The sequence below is a fragment of the Camelina sativa genome, chromosome 7, assembly GCF_030686135.1.
Source record: "Camelina sativa cultivar CO46 ecotype springtype chromosome 7, ASM3068613v1".
Taxonomy (NCBI): Eukaryota; Viridiplantae; Streptophyta; class Magnoliopsida; order Brassicales; family Brassicaceae; genus Camelina; species Camelina sativa.
Genome location: NC_141886.1, coordinates 1,966,249 through 1,981,453, shown reverse-complemented (window position 1 = coordinate 1,981,453; position 15,205 = coordinate 1,966,249). Strand labels below are relative to the sequence as shown.

General features: G+C 34.7%; 3 protein-coding genes across 5 annotated transcripts; all 3 read left to right on the top strand.

Moving 5' to 3' along the window:
- The first annotated feature begins 439 nt into the window (after positions 1-439).
- Positions 440-4,367, top strand: LOC104699902 (uncharacterized). The gene is made up of 3 exons (XM_010415300.3): positions 440-1,286; positions 1,397-1,910; positions 3,126-4,367. The coding sequence occupies exons 1-3, from the start codon at positions 853-855 to the stop codon at positions 4,077-4,079; spliced, it is 1,902 nt and encodes a 633-aa protein (XP_010413602.2). The 5' UTR covers positions 440-852; the 3' UTR covers positions 4,080-4,367.
- A 2,785-nt stretch (positions 4,368-7,152) lies between these two features.
- On the top strand, positions 7,153-10,449 carry LOC104699901 (beta-glucosidase 27-like). The gene is made up of 12 exons (XM_010415299.3): positions 7,153-7,335; positions 7,436-7,493; positions 7,576-7,736; positions 7,817-7,948; positions 8,075-8,152; positions 8,255-8,342; positions 8,451-8,706; positions 8,800-8,915; positions 9,024-9,241; positions 9,363-9,500; positions 9,573-9,681; positions 9,822-10,449. The coding sequence occupies exons 2-12, from the start codon at positions 7,486-7,488 to the stop codon at positions 10,174-10,176; spliced, it is 1,659 nt and encodes a 552-aa protein (XP_010413601.2). The 5' UTR covers positions 7,153-7,335; positions 7,436-7,485; the 3' UTR covers positions 10,177-10,449.
- A 568-nt stretch (positions 10,450-11,017) lies between these two features.
- On the top strand, positions 11,018-14,920 carry LOC104699900 (beta-glucosidase 16). Of its 3 annotated transcripts, XM_087456558.1 has the most exons (13): positions 11,018-11,198; positions 11,358-11,506; positions 11,579-11,648; positions 11,854-11,912; positions 12,007-12,082; positions 12,174-12,251; positions 12,388-12,475; positions 12,592-12,847; positions 13,094-13,427; positions 13,543-13,574; positions 13,737-13,839; positions 13,950-14,046; positions 14,581-14,920. In XM_087456558.1, the coding sequence occupies exons 1-13, from the start codon at positions 11,105-11,107 to the stop codon at positions 14,783-14,785; spliced, it is 1,641 nt and encodes a 546-aa protein (XP_087312684.1). In that variant the 5' UTR covers positions 11,018-11,104; the 3' UTR covers positions 14,786-14,920. The 3 variants fall into 3 exon arrangements, with proteins under 3 accessions (XP_087312684.1, XP_087312685.1, XP_087312686.1); XM_087456559.1 differs by lacking the exon at positions 11,018-11,198 and having other exon boundaries at positions 11,201-11,506; XM_087456560.1 differs by lacking the exons at positions 11,018-11,198; positions 11,854-11,912 and having other exon boundaries at positions 11,317-11,506.
- The last annotated feature ends 285 nt before the right edge of the window (positions 14,921-15,205 follow it).

Sequence of the window (15,205 nt, the reverse complement as noted above, 5' to 3'; positions counted from 1 at the left end):
CCTTGCAAGGGTTGGTCTCACGAGTTTCTTATTCTTGTAAAGTTTATCAAAAATAATCTTCTTTTATACCCTTTATCCTTTGCGTGTGAATGTGAACTATAAAGTATTTGATTAATTTAATGATAGGTTTAACTTTAAAAGTTTTAAAAAATCATGTCATCAACCCCATCAAGACCTGTCTGTAACTCTGTATCACACAAACAAACGTTCGTGTATGTATGTACTAAATGCGAATATTTTATTCATAGACCTTTTTAATAATATATTTTACTATTATTTTTGTAGGTGACCTCACCTGGGTCCAATCTCCCTCCAAATAAGGCCCATGTATGACTCATAAGATGAGGCCCATATCTTATTGAAACGGATAAATTCCATGCCCAAACCTCACACTTACAAACATCGATATAAAACGAACATTCCATTTCCAGTAACCCATGAAGGTCATTTCTGTAATATATTTTCGACCTTGCTCCCCTCCGTAGCCGGTTGTTGCACACGAAGCGAGGTTTGGGTTGACCCGACCCGTAAATATAAATATAAACACACGGAATGGGTAAAAAAGCAAAGGCGAAAAATCTAGTACGTAGGTCTATATCATGATTCATTTCCATATGAAGTGGAGAAATATAAGCTAACAAGACCTAAAACAACTTAATCATATAGTTTTTCATATTTTCAAAAAGGCTTCAAAATACGAATCAAAAGTGATAAGAGAAAAAAGAAAAAATTAAAAAAAAATTAAAAAAATAAAAGAAAATCCCTAAAAACTGCGAGCGAGCGTGTTGTTGTTATAGAGAGGAGGAAGAAGAAGAACAAGAACAAGAACAAGAAACAGTGATATCGAACGGCATGAACGACGACGACGATACTAACAATATTAACAGTTGTAGTGGATTTGATAACAATCGTATCGGAGACGGAGACGGAGACGGAGACTGTAATATCAATCAGATCAGTCAAGTATGGGGAACGTGGGAGGAGTTGGTGTTAACATGCGCCGTTAAGCGTCATGCTTTTACCGATTGGGACTCCGTCGCTAAAGATGTTCAGTCTCGTTCCCGGAGTTCTCTCATCGCCTCCGCCGTCAATTGCAGGCTTAAGTATCAAGATCTCAAACGTAGGTTCGAAGATTCCGTCGACGGCGGAGAAGGAAACAGAGAAGCAGCGGTGGCGGCGGCGGAGGAGGATGATGAAGTCGGTGAAATCCCTTGGCTCGACCAGTTACGGAGTCTTCATGTTGCAGAGCTCCGGCGAGAGGTTCAACGACGTGACGACTCTATATTGTACGGAGACGTCTCTATTTCTCCGCCGCTGGATCTGATTTTTTTTTTTCTTTTTAAATATTTTACGATTTAAATTTTTTTTTTTCTGCTGTTGTTATTATTTTGATTAGGTCGCTTCAGTTAAAAGTTAAGAAATTAGAGGAGGAGGAGGAGAAAGACGGAGATGATGGAGACAATAAACCAGATCTGGGAAACGACGAAACTAAACCGGCGAAGCTTAACCGGGAAACGACGGAGTCTGACCGGGACGACAATAGGTCGATGAACGAGTCCAACTCTACGGCCTCCGTCGATAAAGTCGCCGATCACGACGGAGATAAAATGGTTGAGGCTTATTCAGATCCCGATCCGGTTAACAAGGCGGCGGCGCCGAAGGAGGAGGAGAAGGAAGAAGAAGAAAAAACGGTTAGTAAAAGATCGGAAATGAGCAACTCGGGAGAGTTGGATGAATCGGGAACGTCCACTGGTCATGGAAATAGGAAAGGACAGAAGAAATACAGAAGCGGCGGAGGTGGCGGTGAGATCAAATCGGCCGGCTATAAATCACAGCCGTTGATAGATATCATTAAGCTGATCCGGTCTCATCCTCGTGGTTCCGTGTTCGAATCCCGTCTTAGGAGCCAGGTTAGCATTTTCTTATTTTCCTCCATTTTTTTAAAAATATATATATTTTGGTAATAAGGATTACAAGTTAAAACACATAATTACATTTTTTTTCTTATAATTAAACGTATAATTACAAATTTTTATCTTGTTTTCCAACGTTTTGTTTGTTTGTCGTCGTTTTCCAACGTTATGGTAATCTAATTTGAAACATTGCGTAATAACTATAAAACATTGCTTTTTTTTACAACATTTAATCTAAAAAAAAAATCCACATTAAAATGTTATGGATTGCATATTATTAATACTATAATATTGTTTTCTTAATAAGACTTATAATAGAGTATTTAGAAGATAATTTTACTCTAAAAGAAGTATCTACGTTATATATACTTAGGCATATATTCAGGCCTATATATAGTCAAACGACTCAAACCTAATGTGTATTTTTATACTGCAGCTAAAATAAATATGTTTCTTTTAGTAGGAACTTATTAACTTATTTCTCGCCAATTAAATAGAAAACTTATTTTGTTTCAAGTAAGAAAGAATGATAGGCTATGCATTCGTTTTAAACTCTCATTATATCTCTTTATGTTTTTTATCTTTTGGCAGCATTATTATATGTTTTTAATGTGAAGAATTTTTTTTTAAAAAAATAAGAAAATTAGAAAAAAATTCTTCTCCTTCTTCCCCCTAAAGAATTTTCAAGGACGACCAATAATATTTTGTGAAATTTATCCACTCATTTGGTAGGGACCACTCCGGTTTACAAAAAAAAAAAAAAATTTGATAAGAACTTTCACATTTTTTTTTCGATCATCACCTTTTCCAAATTTTCTAATTACGCTTTATTGGTTCTTATTGTTATAGTATGAAATAATTCTTCATATGGTAGTAAATATCTCGTTAATATATAGGTCGTATCGATGTTTTCGTGTGTATTTATTTTGACTATATTCGTTGTTACAAAAAACACTGAAAATTTTCGTCCAACAGAGAAATTTGGTATTGTTTGTTTCCCCCTTTCTCACCCATTTACCATTTTGGACACCTGGCAGCTTCCCGTTGAAGCATGGCTTTGTCGTGTCTTTCAAGATATGGTCAACATATTGACTTTTCAGCCGTGTTTTTTTAAGCTAGACAGTTTTTGGGCTTTAGTTGGCTTTCTGGAAGCCCATTGAGAAAGGACGTTTTTGTAGGTCTCAATACTTATTCATCTCTGTTATGTCGCAGGAGACAAAGGATTACAAGAGGATTATAAGGCAGCATTTGGACATGAAGACAATAGAGAAGAAGTTGGAGAAAGGATCTTACGCTTCTTCAAGTCTCTCATTCTACAGAGACCTCAAGCTTCTCTACACAAATGCCATTGTCTTCTTTCCTCCATCTTCCTCCGAATCCTTGGCTGCACAAGAGCTAAGATCCCTCGTCTCTAACGAAATTAAGAAACGAACCGGAATATTGGGTCACGGTGTCATCAAATCCGAGGCTGGATCGTCGGTTTCTAGACAAAAATCCTCTGTTCTTCCTCTGGTTGCCTGTAAGAAGAACAGCTCATTTTCGAAAAAGACGTCTCCTTCTTCTAGCTTTAAACAAAAAGATGAGAAGAAATCTCAGGAAGTTTCAGAGGAGAAGACTGTGACTACTACAACTAGTGCAAGAAGCTCTAGGAGAACGAGCAAAGAGGTCGCTGTTGTTGCCAAAGATACTAAAATAGGAAGAGCCAAGAATAATAATAAGAAACAAAAGGCTACGAAAACAGATTCATCTAGTGATGATGATGATGATGAGAAAGAAGAGACTCCTAAAACAGCGAAGAAGACAGTAGCGATACCATCGGATAAGAAGAAGAGTGTGGCTGATTTCTTGAAGAGAATAAAGAAGAACTCTCCACAGAAAGGAAAAGAAACAGCAAGTAAAAATCAGAAGAAGAGCGATGGAAACATTAAGAAAGAAAACGATCATCCGAAGAAGAGCGACGGAAATGTTAAGAAAGAGAACAGTAAAGCAAAACCAAGGGAGTTGAGGAGTAACAGTACGGGTAAAAAGAAGGCTGAGGTAGAGAACAATAATAGTAAGAGTTCGTCGAAACGAAAACAACCGAAAGAAACAGCAGAGCCTACAGGAAAACGAGGTAGGGAGTCTGGAAAAGACAGTAAACAGCCAAAGAAAAGAACCAGAAGATGAAACTGAATTCGTATGTGGTTAGGTATTTGTACATTTGATGTGCCAGAAGTATTCATCATTAATCTTTAATTAACATGAGTGTTTTGGAAGGAATCATAGGTCTTGTTAGGTTTTTATTCTCATAGTTACCAGTTTAGTTTTCATTTAACATGTGGTTTCGTTAGCGGGTATTATGGCTATAGACATGGTGTTGTCTTCATTTTTTTGTTTGTTGTTTGATCAATATGTAGGTTCACAAAACCTGAAACCCGGTTTAAACTTTGAAATAAAATTCTCGAAAATTAAACCTTCGTAATACAGAGCACTTAAGGCCCATAAAGATAATATTTATAATTGTTATTACCCTTTTCCAATACGGCCCCTAATAAGTTTAGGCCAGAGGTCATCTTTTGCCAGAGAATTATATACAATCAAATGCAAATACTCAATTACTCTGACTTTGGACCTTAACAGTGCTTTTTAGTTAAGACTTAAGACCACTCAAGGATAGATACATGATACTAGACTTATTATTAGCTCCAACGAGCTTACATTTAGCAACTTGAGTTCTCGCACCAAAAATAATCGTACTTCCTTTGTTATTCCACCAAGTCTATCAATATATTTTCAGATGACAAAAAAAAAGAAAAAAAAAAAAAAAAGACGATTATCTTGATGTAGCGTAGAACTAGTTTAGGGTTTGCAAAGTTCTGGTGTATTAACGCTATCAACGCCGTGGATTACATTTAAATACGTAACACTCGTGTTTCAGGAATTTCTGATATGAGAAGTTTTGTTTGTCTTCTCTTTTTATATGCTCACATAGAAATAGCTAGTATATCAAATTGAAGATTGTTCAAATTCTTTGAGTAGACCTACGTATAATTAGGACATTTTTTATTAATAGTGTTCGATGATCAGTAGCCCTTCTTCATTTTTGTTGACCAATAATCTTGAAGATTGTTTCTCTTTGTCGACAATATTATTGTCCATGACCTTGTCTGTTTATAAGTTATAACTTATAACTTATAACTATATGGTCCATATCGATGGAATTAAGGCATATTTGGTGAAGCGAGTGACTGGTTTGAGGCTTAAGAAGCACAAACTGCATGCATATTGACCTGACTGCTTTGCTCCCCTAATAACAACAATTAACCTGAGAATTAAGTTAGCCGAATACGAATTTATCAGAATTGGAGGACCCTTTAATTACCACAAAAACGAAAGTAGCAGAAAAGTAGAAAATTCCACTTCTGGGCGGTCCAAAAAGATTGCATGTTATGTGTTTAAATATGTATAACCACCGCCAACAAATATTATTATTAGGTAGAATACAAAAGTTTTGGGGATAAAATATGTAAAATATCCCATTTTATTGGGCATACACTCACGAAATATCTCAACTTCTGCGGTTTATTAGGTATAAGACAAGAGGTTAATTGACAGTGTTCAAAGTTGCTCCACTCGGACTTAGTACCACTTTTCTTGACTGTTTCGAGTTTACTATTCAACCACGATATATATTTCCATATTTATACATTGTTAAAGAAATCTGTATATATCACTCCTAATCAATGCTCACATATCACAATCTTTTTTGCTATTTTGATGTGTTACTCGCTCTTAATAGTTTATACTGTAGATTAAATAAGAATCGACATATTTCCTTTTCTGAAATAAAATCTTTCAGTTTTTTTTTCAAAAAGATCTGCTAACTATTTCAAAATATTACACTAGTTAGATCTAATATCATATTCAAATCTCTCTTATCCATGATAATTAATGAGCCGCCTGATGTGTTTATCATTATAAATTTCAGTCGTTATTCATTTCTTCGTAATTTCCTTTAAATTATATCGATCAATTTTCTAATAATATGCTCAAAACTCCTTTTAACGTTTTCTCTACTTAAGTACTACCTAACCCTGCATGCTTACGCAATTAGAACAACTATCAAAAATGAGTTATTTCTTTTGATACATATACCCTATATAATTTATATAGCTTACCTATACGACCGCTAATTTAACCTACCCTGCATGCTTAAGCAAGTGAGATTATGAAAACAACAAATGAGTTATTTGTTTTTTCCTAAACTAAGATATATTTATATATATAGATACATAATAGTTTTTTATCCGATCGTTCTAAAATGTTATAATTGTTTTTTTTCAGAAAAATTGCAGGCCCCCTTTTTCCGAAATAATTACATAGCCTTTTTACAAAATAAAATATAATTACATGCCCTTATGTGTACGTTTCTTTTTTGTTAAATTGATGTCCTTTAAGTTGGTTGATTAAGGATGTCCTAGTGATGATTAAAGTTTAATATAGTACTGTATAACTAATCATAGGAGTTAATATATACATGCATAAATATTGTACTAATTATAAAAAGGTACGGAGACTTTCGAAACAGAAGAGTGCATATACTTTTCCGTTTCCCTTCTCGTAGACTTTGGGGAATTATAAAAGTTCTCGTTACTTACGATTTACTAGGGAGGTGAAAAGATTAATCATGCAATCACAATATTTTTGTTCGGTAAGCCGTATAGCACTTGAAGATGAATACAATGGATTTCTAAGCGAAAAAGTTGTGTAAGTAACGTGATTTTTTAACTATCAATATACTAGTTTGACTCTAATTTTCGGATCAATGAATCAGCTAACATATGTGCTTAGGTAATTATCATTTTTGGAAAAATATTATTCTTAAATAGTTGCTTTGAAATCAGTATTATAATGAAACCAAAAAAAACCATATTATACATGTACGTGTAGTTGCTTAGGTAATTATTATTTTTTCTAAAAGAAAACGAAAAGTGATTTTTTTTATGAGAGTAGGAGTCAACATATATAGGATAGGAAGTTGGTTCAACATCACACATCGCAAGACCACAAAGTGACTATTATTTAGTATATTCCATTCTTTTTGCATTGTTGCGATCAGATTATTTGACCGAAAAGAGATGATGAGATAAACGGTCAGGATACCTAGTTGGACTAGATAGTGTATAGATTTTCCACGTTTCTTCGCATAATTAAATCCATTTGCCTGCCTATATATACCTTCACATGTCTCATCACTTCTCTCACAACTCAGCATTAATCTTTACATTCTTTCATCAAGAACGGAAAATTAGATTTCTTCCTTCATTTATTTTGCAAGAAAAAAAAAAAAAAGTCATTTCATTCTCTCGTATATGAAAAATTAACCAGCTTCATTCGATATTAAGAAAAAAAAAAAAAAAAACACAACAGAACTTCAAATTGGGTATACTATTTTTCCTCTTATATATCAAAGTTGTGTTACTGATTTTTTTTCTTTTTATAATGATCCGTTGGCTCATAATCTTGTGTCTATTTGTATGCAGATTTAGAGAGTTTCTACAAAAGATAGAAAAGCTTTAAATCATTTACCACAATGACACAGTAAGTAATCAAACTTCAATAAAACGACAAGGTTCCGCAAACATGTTTTAATAATTTCGTGTGCTATAATTAATATAAACAGAAGTATGCATATTTACTCAAAGGAAAACTCGTTCGGCCGATCTGATTTTCCGGAGGGATTCCTCTTCGGTACGGCCTCATCAGCTTACCAATATGAAGGAGCCATAAACGAAGCTTCTCGAGGAGAAAGTGTTTGGGACACATTTGTTCGCAAGTATCCAGGTATATATATATAGACGTACCTTTTTCTGATATTTAGGTGTAATCATCGAAATAACTTTAATTAAATGAAAATATTGTAGAGAGAAATTGCTACTCTAACGCTGATCAAGCAATCGATTTCTATAACCATTACAAGGAAGATATCCAAAGAATGAAGGATATTAACATGGATGCTTTCAGATTCTCCATCTCTTGGCCTCGGATTTTTCCCCGCAAGTCCTCAACTCATAAATATAAACCACTATTTAATTTTCTTGATAACAATATATTATTCAATGATCTTTGAAACTATTCAATAGATTTAATTCTTTTTTTTGTTCATATTTACAAAAATATAGACGGAAAGAAAAGCAAAGGAGTGAACAAAGAAGGAATCAAATTCTATAACGATCTTATTGACGAACTCCTCGCTAACGGTAGTTAACTAATCTATCTTATATATAAGACCAAATCTTTTTTGTTTACATGCATATTCTAACATATTTCATATATATATATATATATATATATATGAACAGGAATCACACCTCTAGCTACTTTATTTCATTGGGATACTCCTCAAGCACTTGAAGATGAATACAATGGATTTCTAAGCGAAAAAGCTGTGTAAGTAACTTGATTTTTAACTATCATATATATATATATATATTAGTTTGACTCTAATTAATTTTCGGATCAATGAATCTAACATATGCATGCATAACCATCTTTCAGTGATGATTTCAAAGATTTTGCGGCCTTGTGTTTCGAAGAATTTGGGGACCGTGTAAAATTGTGGGTCACACTAAACGAGCCATGGGTCTATAGTATTGGTGGTTACGACACGGGAAAAAAAGCTCCCGGACGTGCCTCCAAATACATGAACGACGCAGCGGTTGCTGGAGAATCTGGCCTCGAGGTTTACACTGTTAGTCACAATCTACTTCTGGCTCACGCAGAAGCCGTTGAAGTCTTCAGGAACAATTCAAAAGTACGGAAACAAAAAAAGTTGATTTCTTTTTGATAAGCACCTCATAACTCTTTGTGGACATATTTATTGATAACGTTTTTGTTTGAATCACAGTGTAAAGATGGCAAGATTGGTATCGCTCATTGTCCCATATGGTTTGAGCCTTATGATTCGAGCGACCCTGATGATAAAGAAGCATGTGACCGAGCTATGGAGTTTATGTTTGGCTGGTGATCAGTAGTTTTTAATTTATTTCTTTATATTATATAAAGAAAACCACACATATATTTTGTCGAGTTAATTTCTAACAATTTGTTGGGTGTATTTTAAATGAACAGGCAAATGGATCCTACGGTGTACGGAGATTACCCTGAAGTCATGAAAAAATCGATTGGAAAAAGATTACCCACATTCACCGCAACCCAATCCAAGAAGCTACGAGGATCGTTTGACTTCGTTGGAGTGAATTATTATAGTGCTTTCTACGTCAAAAGTATTGCTGAAGTGAACCCTGACACGCCCAACTGGAGATCAGACGCACGCATTGAATGGAGAAGTAAGTGGAATCCCATAATATATATACTCATATCATATTAGGGTTTGTATTCGTTCTTTTGGTTCCAAGCTTTTTGTTACCGGTTTCTTTTCTCACAAGTTTTCAATTTCTATTGCTACAGAACAAAACAAAGCAGGAGAGACATTGGGTGCTAAAGGTGGCTCAGAATGGGACTTTCTATACCCACAAGGACTTCGAAAGTTTCTAAGTTATGCCAAGAAAAAATATGAAAGCCCAAAATTTATGATCACTGAAAACGGTAATAATTCTATCACCATGCCTTTCAAAAAAGTCTAATTCTCTAACTTTTTTTTATGTTAAAATTGTTCAGGACACTGTGATGTAGATTACGGGAAAACTCCGAAACTTTCTAATTTGATGGATCTCGAAAGGACAGAGTACCACAAGAAACATCTCCAAAGCATCCAACAAGCCATCCAGTAAGTGAATTCTCTAGTTACACCATTCAGTTTCTTGGCTCAAAAGAAACTGCATGCATTGTGTTGAAAGTTTCAACTTGAAACCCTAGCTACTTAGTTGCTAACTGATAAATGATGATGATAATTGTTTTGTTACTCAGGGAGGATGAGGTTGAAGTTGAAGGATACTTTGCATGGTCGTTATTAGACAACTGTGAATGGAACGCAGGTTATGGAGTCCGATACGGGCTGATCTACGTCGATTACGATGACGGACTAAAACGTTTTCCGAAAATGTCGGCGATGTGGTTCAAAGAATTCTTGAAGAGAGAAGAAGAAGTTGAAGATTCAGAGGAAGAAGAGTACGTGTTGAAATCTGCAATGAACAAGAAGAGATTCTTATTAGCAAATGGTTCAGCTTCAAATCAAACTATTCCTAAGATGTCTGATGAATCTTCTAAACCCCTCGAACTTTTGATAAAGCAAAGCAAAGTATCTTCAGTAAAGAGGGATTAAAGGGTTCTTTGCGGCTTTAAACTTCCTTCCACTTTTGGTCTCCTTTGTTCACATCTTGGATTCAATTCAATTAAAAGATATAAAGGGTTAAGTGTATCAAACAGAAAAAAAAAAAAAAGGTTCAATTTTTGCGTTCGCTGGTTTATAAAAGACATCGTGGTATGCAAACTAATTTGTGATCATGAATTGATTCATGACAGCGGCATGATGAGGAGCAATGTATCATTTTTTCAGTTAAAAGAATGAATTTAAATTAAATATATTTCAGTAGTATTTCTATTTTCTATAGATTTTATTCCTCAAATAATATGCTTCGCACGCGGGCTTTATATTATCAGTAGAGTGTATGCTCTATATTTTAGGTAAGAGACCAAGGACATATATTTGGACTTTTAATGGACCCAATCCCAGAGCCCATAACCCCATGATGGACTCTATAAGGAAATGTTTTGGGCCTTATTTCGATATTTTAAAGGTCATGCCACAATGGATTATATTAATAGGAGTGTTATTTGTTTTTATTTTTAAATTAAATAATTTCCACGTTGGGGGTTATTTATCCTTTTTTCTTCTTTTCTTTACGTTGACCAAAATAATCGTGTCCACCTGTTTCACGCAACAAGTTTTATACACGATATACATTTCAATTAATAGACTAAACCAAAATCAAAGCATAGAAAATTCTAAAATAATGCACATATGTTAAAAATTCTATAATTTTATTGACAATTTCGTCTTTTTTTTTTCGTGTTAATGGTGTGAAACAAAAATATTGTTATCGTCATCAGAGACTTATTTTCAGGGCAATATATATATATATGTTTTCTGAATTCTCACTTTTGTATTTGCTTTCGAATATTTTTCTTAATGTGATGAGTCAGCTTTTGATTAACTAATAGTCTTATTCCTTTTTCACAATAAAGTTTACATGATAAGATTTTTTGCAACAATTAGAAAATTGATTATTATAAGAAATCAATTACTACTATTAAATAAGGGCATGGATGTTGCTAGGTGGCTAGGTGCTACACTCTCTCTCTCTCCCTCCAACAACTCTATTTATAGATAGGAGAGATAATCAAAATCTAAACATTTCCCTTTCTTCTATAAAGTTTGGTCTCACAACCAAATATCATTTATAAACAAAACTAAACATTGAATTAGTCTTCTTTTTTTCACAGCAATGGGAAGTAAATTTATCAGTTTACTGTTGCTCATTACCCTGACCTGCATTGGAGTTTCCGCTAAGAAGCATTCCTCAAGGCCTATATTAAGCAGAAATGATTTCCCTGAAGATTTCATTTTTGGATCTGCAACTTCTGCCTATCAGGTTTGCTTCTTATTTACTTCTTCTTCTTCTTCTTCTTTTGTATCTTTTTGTTGAAGTTTTTCGATTTTGCAGTGTGAAGGTGCTGCTCATGAAGATGGTAGAGGTCCAAGTATCTGGGACTCCTTCTCTGAAAATTTACCAGGTTTTTTTTTCCTAACTAGAAACTTTTTTTTTGGGATCTCTTTAATCATTCAAGACTTAAAATGTTGGAGTCTTTTTTTGGTTTATATGTATGAATCTGCTTTTATCATTGTGTTCATAGCAAAAATAGATTGATGATGACCTCTTCTTGATACTTCTTTCTTTTTCTTGATATTGAAATTTTCCGTTTAATAAATATTTTGAAGATAAGATATTGGATGGTAGTAACGGGTCCATTGCGGATGATTCGTACAACCTTTACAAGGTATTTTTCTTCTACACTCAAAAAAGCAAAAAAAAAAAAAAAAAGTCAGTTAACACATCCAACATGCATTACATTTTTTCTTCATGGAAACCAGGAAGATGTGAGTTTGCTGCAACAAATTGGCTTTGATGCTTACCGGTTCTCGATCTCATGGTCACGGATTTTGCCTCGTAAGATATCGATCCGATCAAATCTTTGTAAGAGTTGTTATAGTTCTTCATGAGGATATTAGTAAAATGTTCTCATTTTGTATTTTATTAGGTGGGACTCTAAAGGGAGGAATCAACCAGGCTGGAATTGATTATTACAACAACTTGATTAATCAACTTCTTTCTAAAGGTAATGCTTCTCTGCTTCTCAGTCTATTGTAAAGATTAGTACTAGTAGAGAGGCCTTTTGCTTTTAATACAAGTTGAGGGGGGTAGTTTAACATTTGTCAAGAAGGCAACATTTAATGTTATTGTACATGTGTTAGGTGTGAAGCCATATGTCACACTCTTTCACTGGGATTTACCCCAGACACTCGAAGATGCTTACGGTGGCTTCCTAGGAGCCGAGATTGTGTAAGTTTCCATTTATTTAAGATCTCTATATATGATAAGATTACGACATGCAAAAGTATTATTAAGAAAGAGTTTTTGTTGTTGTTGTTGTTGATCTTTTGGTAATGATGAAACAGAGATGATTTCCGAGACTATGCAGAACTTTGTTTCCAGAAGTTTGGAGATAGAGTGAAGCAGTGGATGACACTGAACGAGCCTTATACAGTTGTACATGAAGGTTATATAACAGGTCAAAAGGCACCTGGTAGATGTTCCAATTTCACTAAACCTGATTGCACCGGGGGTGATGCAGCCACCGAGCCTTACATTGTCGGCCATAACCTCCTCCTCTCTCATGGAGCTGCCGTCAAAATTTACAGAGAAAAGTACCAGGTACGTTTGCTCTATTCATGATCTATACTTTAATTCTTTACGTGTTTGTTTTTGTGTTTGTGGCCCCTGCTCTGTTTTACTCTGTTTCCGATCTGCTCTGTTTTTACTCTGTTCTTGGTCTGCTCTGTTTCAGCAATGATTATTTATGCTTGAGTTTGTTTCTCTACCGTCACAGTACTAGAAAACGGCTGTTTCAGCATATGAATCATGATGTAGCTCCTAATATTATGTATATCCATTCCACAGGCAACTCAGAAAGGTGAAATCGGTATAGCAATAAACACAGTGTGGCACTACCCTTACTCAGACTCATATGCTGACCAGTTAGCTGCGACTCGAGCCACGGCCTTCACATTCGACTACTTCATGGAGCCAATTGTATACGGTAGATACCCTATCGAAATGGTCAGCCACGTTAAAGACGGTCGTCTTCCTACATTCACACCAGAAGAGTCCGAAATGCTCAAAGGATCATACGATTTTATAGGACTTAACTATTACTCATCTCTTTACGCACAAGATGTGCCGTGTGCGACTGAAAACATCACCATGACCACCGATGCTTGCGTCAGCGTCGTAGGTCCGTGAACTATATGGCTTTCTTTTTAACCCTACCTAATAAATTGACCTTTTCTCGAATTAAAAACTTTTACATTTTCATATAAATTAATTATTATTTTGTATATTTGTATTAGGTGAGCGAAATGGCGTGCCTATCGGACCAACGGTACGATTATTCTATTCAGCTTTGTTTAGTCGTCAGTCTCCCTATTAAAATCGAGATTTTCATGATAGTTTTAGTTAAATATTTCAAAAATCTATATACAAGTTATAACTACATATTTTATCTACTAATGTGTGACGTATATAAATTTATGATTCATTTCAGGCTGGGTCGGATTGGCTTTTCATTTATCCCGAGGGTATTCGTAATCTCCTACTACATGCGAAAACCAAATACAATGATCCCATCTTGTACATTACAGAAAACGGTAAATCATAGTATTTAATAGATCTTTTTAAAATAAACATTTTCTAAGACAAAAAAAAACTAATGCAGACTAATAATTTTATTGCGCGTATCTTTCTTAAAATCACGCAGGAGTAGATGAAAGAAATATTGGCAAAATATTTCTTGACGACGATTTGAGAATTGATTACTATGCTCATCATCTTAAGATGGTTAGCGATGCTATCTCGTAAGTACTCTTCTCCGATCACATCTATAAACATATCGTATTATTGGTAGTTTTCATTATTAGTTTCTGTATATCCTAAACTGCAACGTTCGAACCCAAAACTAGATAGGATACCCTCTAGAATATTAATTGATTACTATGCTCTGATACCAAATATATTGTAAACAAAGATTTAAAGAACACAAGAATTTAAAAGAATCACTCTCTTTTATTGATCTTTAGGAAACTCTCTCAAAACCTAAAGCTTATTCTTGTTCTCTCTCAAACTACTTAAGTTATGCCACACATTGGCATCTCCTTATATAGAGAACTCCAAACACCAAAGCCTATTCCTATTAGACTTTGTATATATTCAGATAACTCCTAAATATAACTTGTCATTATCCTAATCCTTTAGAACCACAACTTGGTAGGATTAGGATTCCGTATGACTCAAGCTTTCTTCAAGCTTAAGTCAACATATAATGTATGTATTTAAGGCGCAAGCAGATGCTAATAACGTTTTTGAAAATAATATTACACATAAAAATGTAGGATCGGGGTGAATGTGAAAGGATATTTCGCGTGGTCGTTGATGGATAATTTTGAATGGTCGGAAGGATACACGGTCCGGTTCGGACTAGTATTTGTGGACTTTGAAGATGGACGTAAGAGGTATACGAAGAAATCAGCGAAGTGGTTTAGAAAATTGTTGAAAGGAGAGCCTAATGGGACGAAGCAGCAGGTGGCTAGTATTTGATTCGATAAATCACACGAGCCATTTGGTTTATCTAGTCTACTACTATTCGGTGTCTATACAATACGTACTGTTTCTTTTCGATGTACAGAAAATAAACGTTTTAAATAAGAGGTGGCAACTTTCTTTGGTACGTAATTTTGGGCGTTCGTTAGTTTCCAATCCAAACATTAATAATACAAACTTTGAGGTGTATATAGACAACTATACAGTATACGTTTTCAGCTTAATTAAAATGGAAAGTTGGGGGCGAAAGTACTAAAACGGAAAAATACCAATTATGTGATATATACAATACAATTTTGGTCTCGCCTGGCTTGACCCTCTCCGGTGTAGGATTTGGCGAGACTCTCACCGCAAGTTGGAAATGGTTTTGCCTCTTGCTCGAAACACCAGCAATTATTCTTCATCATCTAGAACTTC

Excerpts from the sequence above, each read along its gene's own strand:
- LOC104699902 (XM_010415300.3), top strand. The coding sequence starts at position 853 with ATGAACGACGACGACGATACTAACAATATTAACAGTTGTAGTGGATTT. Across the intron at positions 1,287-1,396 it reads CGACGTGACGACTCTATATT|GTCGCTTCAGTTAAAAGTTA; the intron begins GTACGGAGACGT and ends TATTTTGATTAG. Across the intron at positions 1,911-3,125 it reads AATCCCGTCTTAGGAGCCAG|GAGACAAAGGATTACAAGAG; the intron begins GTTAGCATTTTC and ends GTTATGTCGCAG.
- LOC104699900 (XM_087456558.1), top strand. The coding sequence starts at position 11,105 with ATGATAAGATTTTTTGCAACAATTAGAAAATTGATTATTATAAGAAAT. Across the intron at positions 11,913-12,006 it reads ATTCGTACAACCTTTACAAG|GAAGATGTGAGTTTGCTGCA; the intron begins GTATTTTTCTTC and ends CATGGAAACCAG. Across the intron at positions 12,848-13,093 it reads TTTACAGAGAAAAGTACCAG|GCAACTCAGAAAGGTGAAAT; the intron begins GTACGTTTGCTC and ends TCCATTCCACAG.
- LOC104699901 (XM_010415299.3), top strand. Across the intron at positions 8,707-8,799 it reads TCTTCAGGAACAATTCAAAA|TGTAAAGATGGCAAGATTGG; the intron begins GTACGGAAACAA and ends TTTGAATCACAG. Across the intron at positions 9,682-9,821 it reads AGCATCCAACAAGCCATCCA|GGAGGATGAGGTTGAAGTTG; the intron begins GTAAGTGAATTC and ends TTTGTTACTCAG.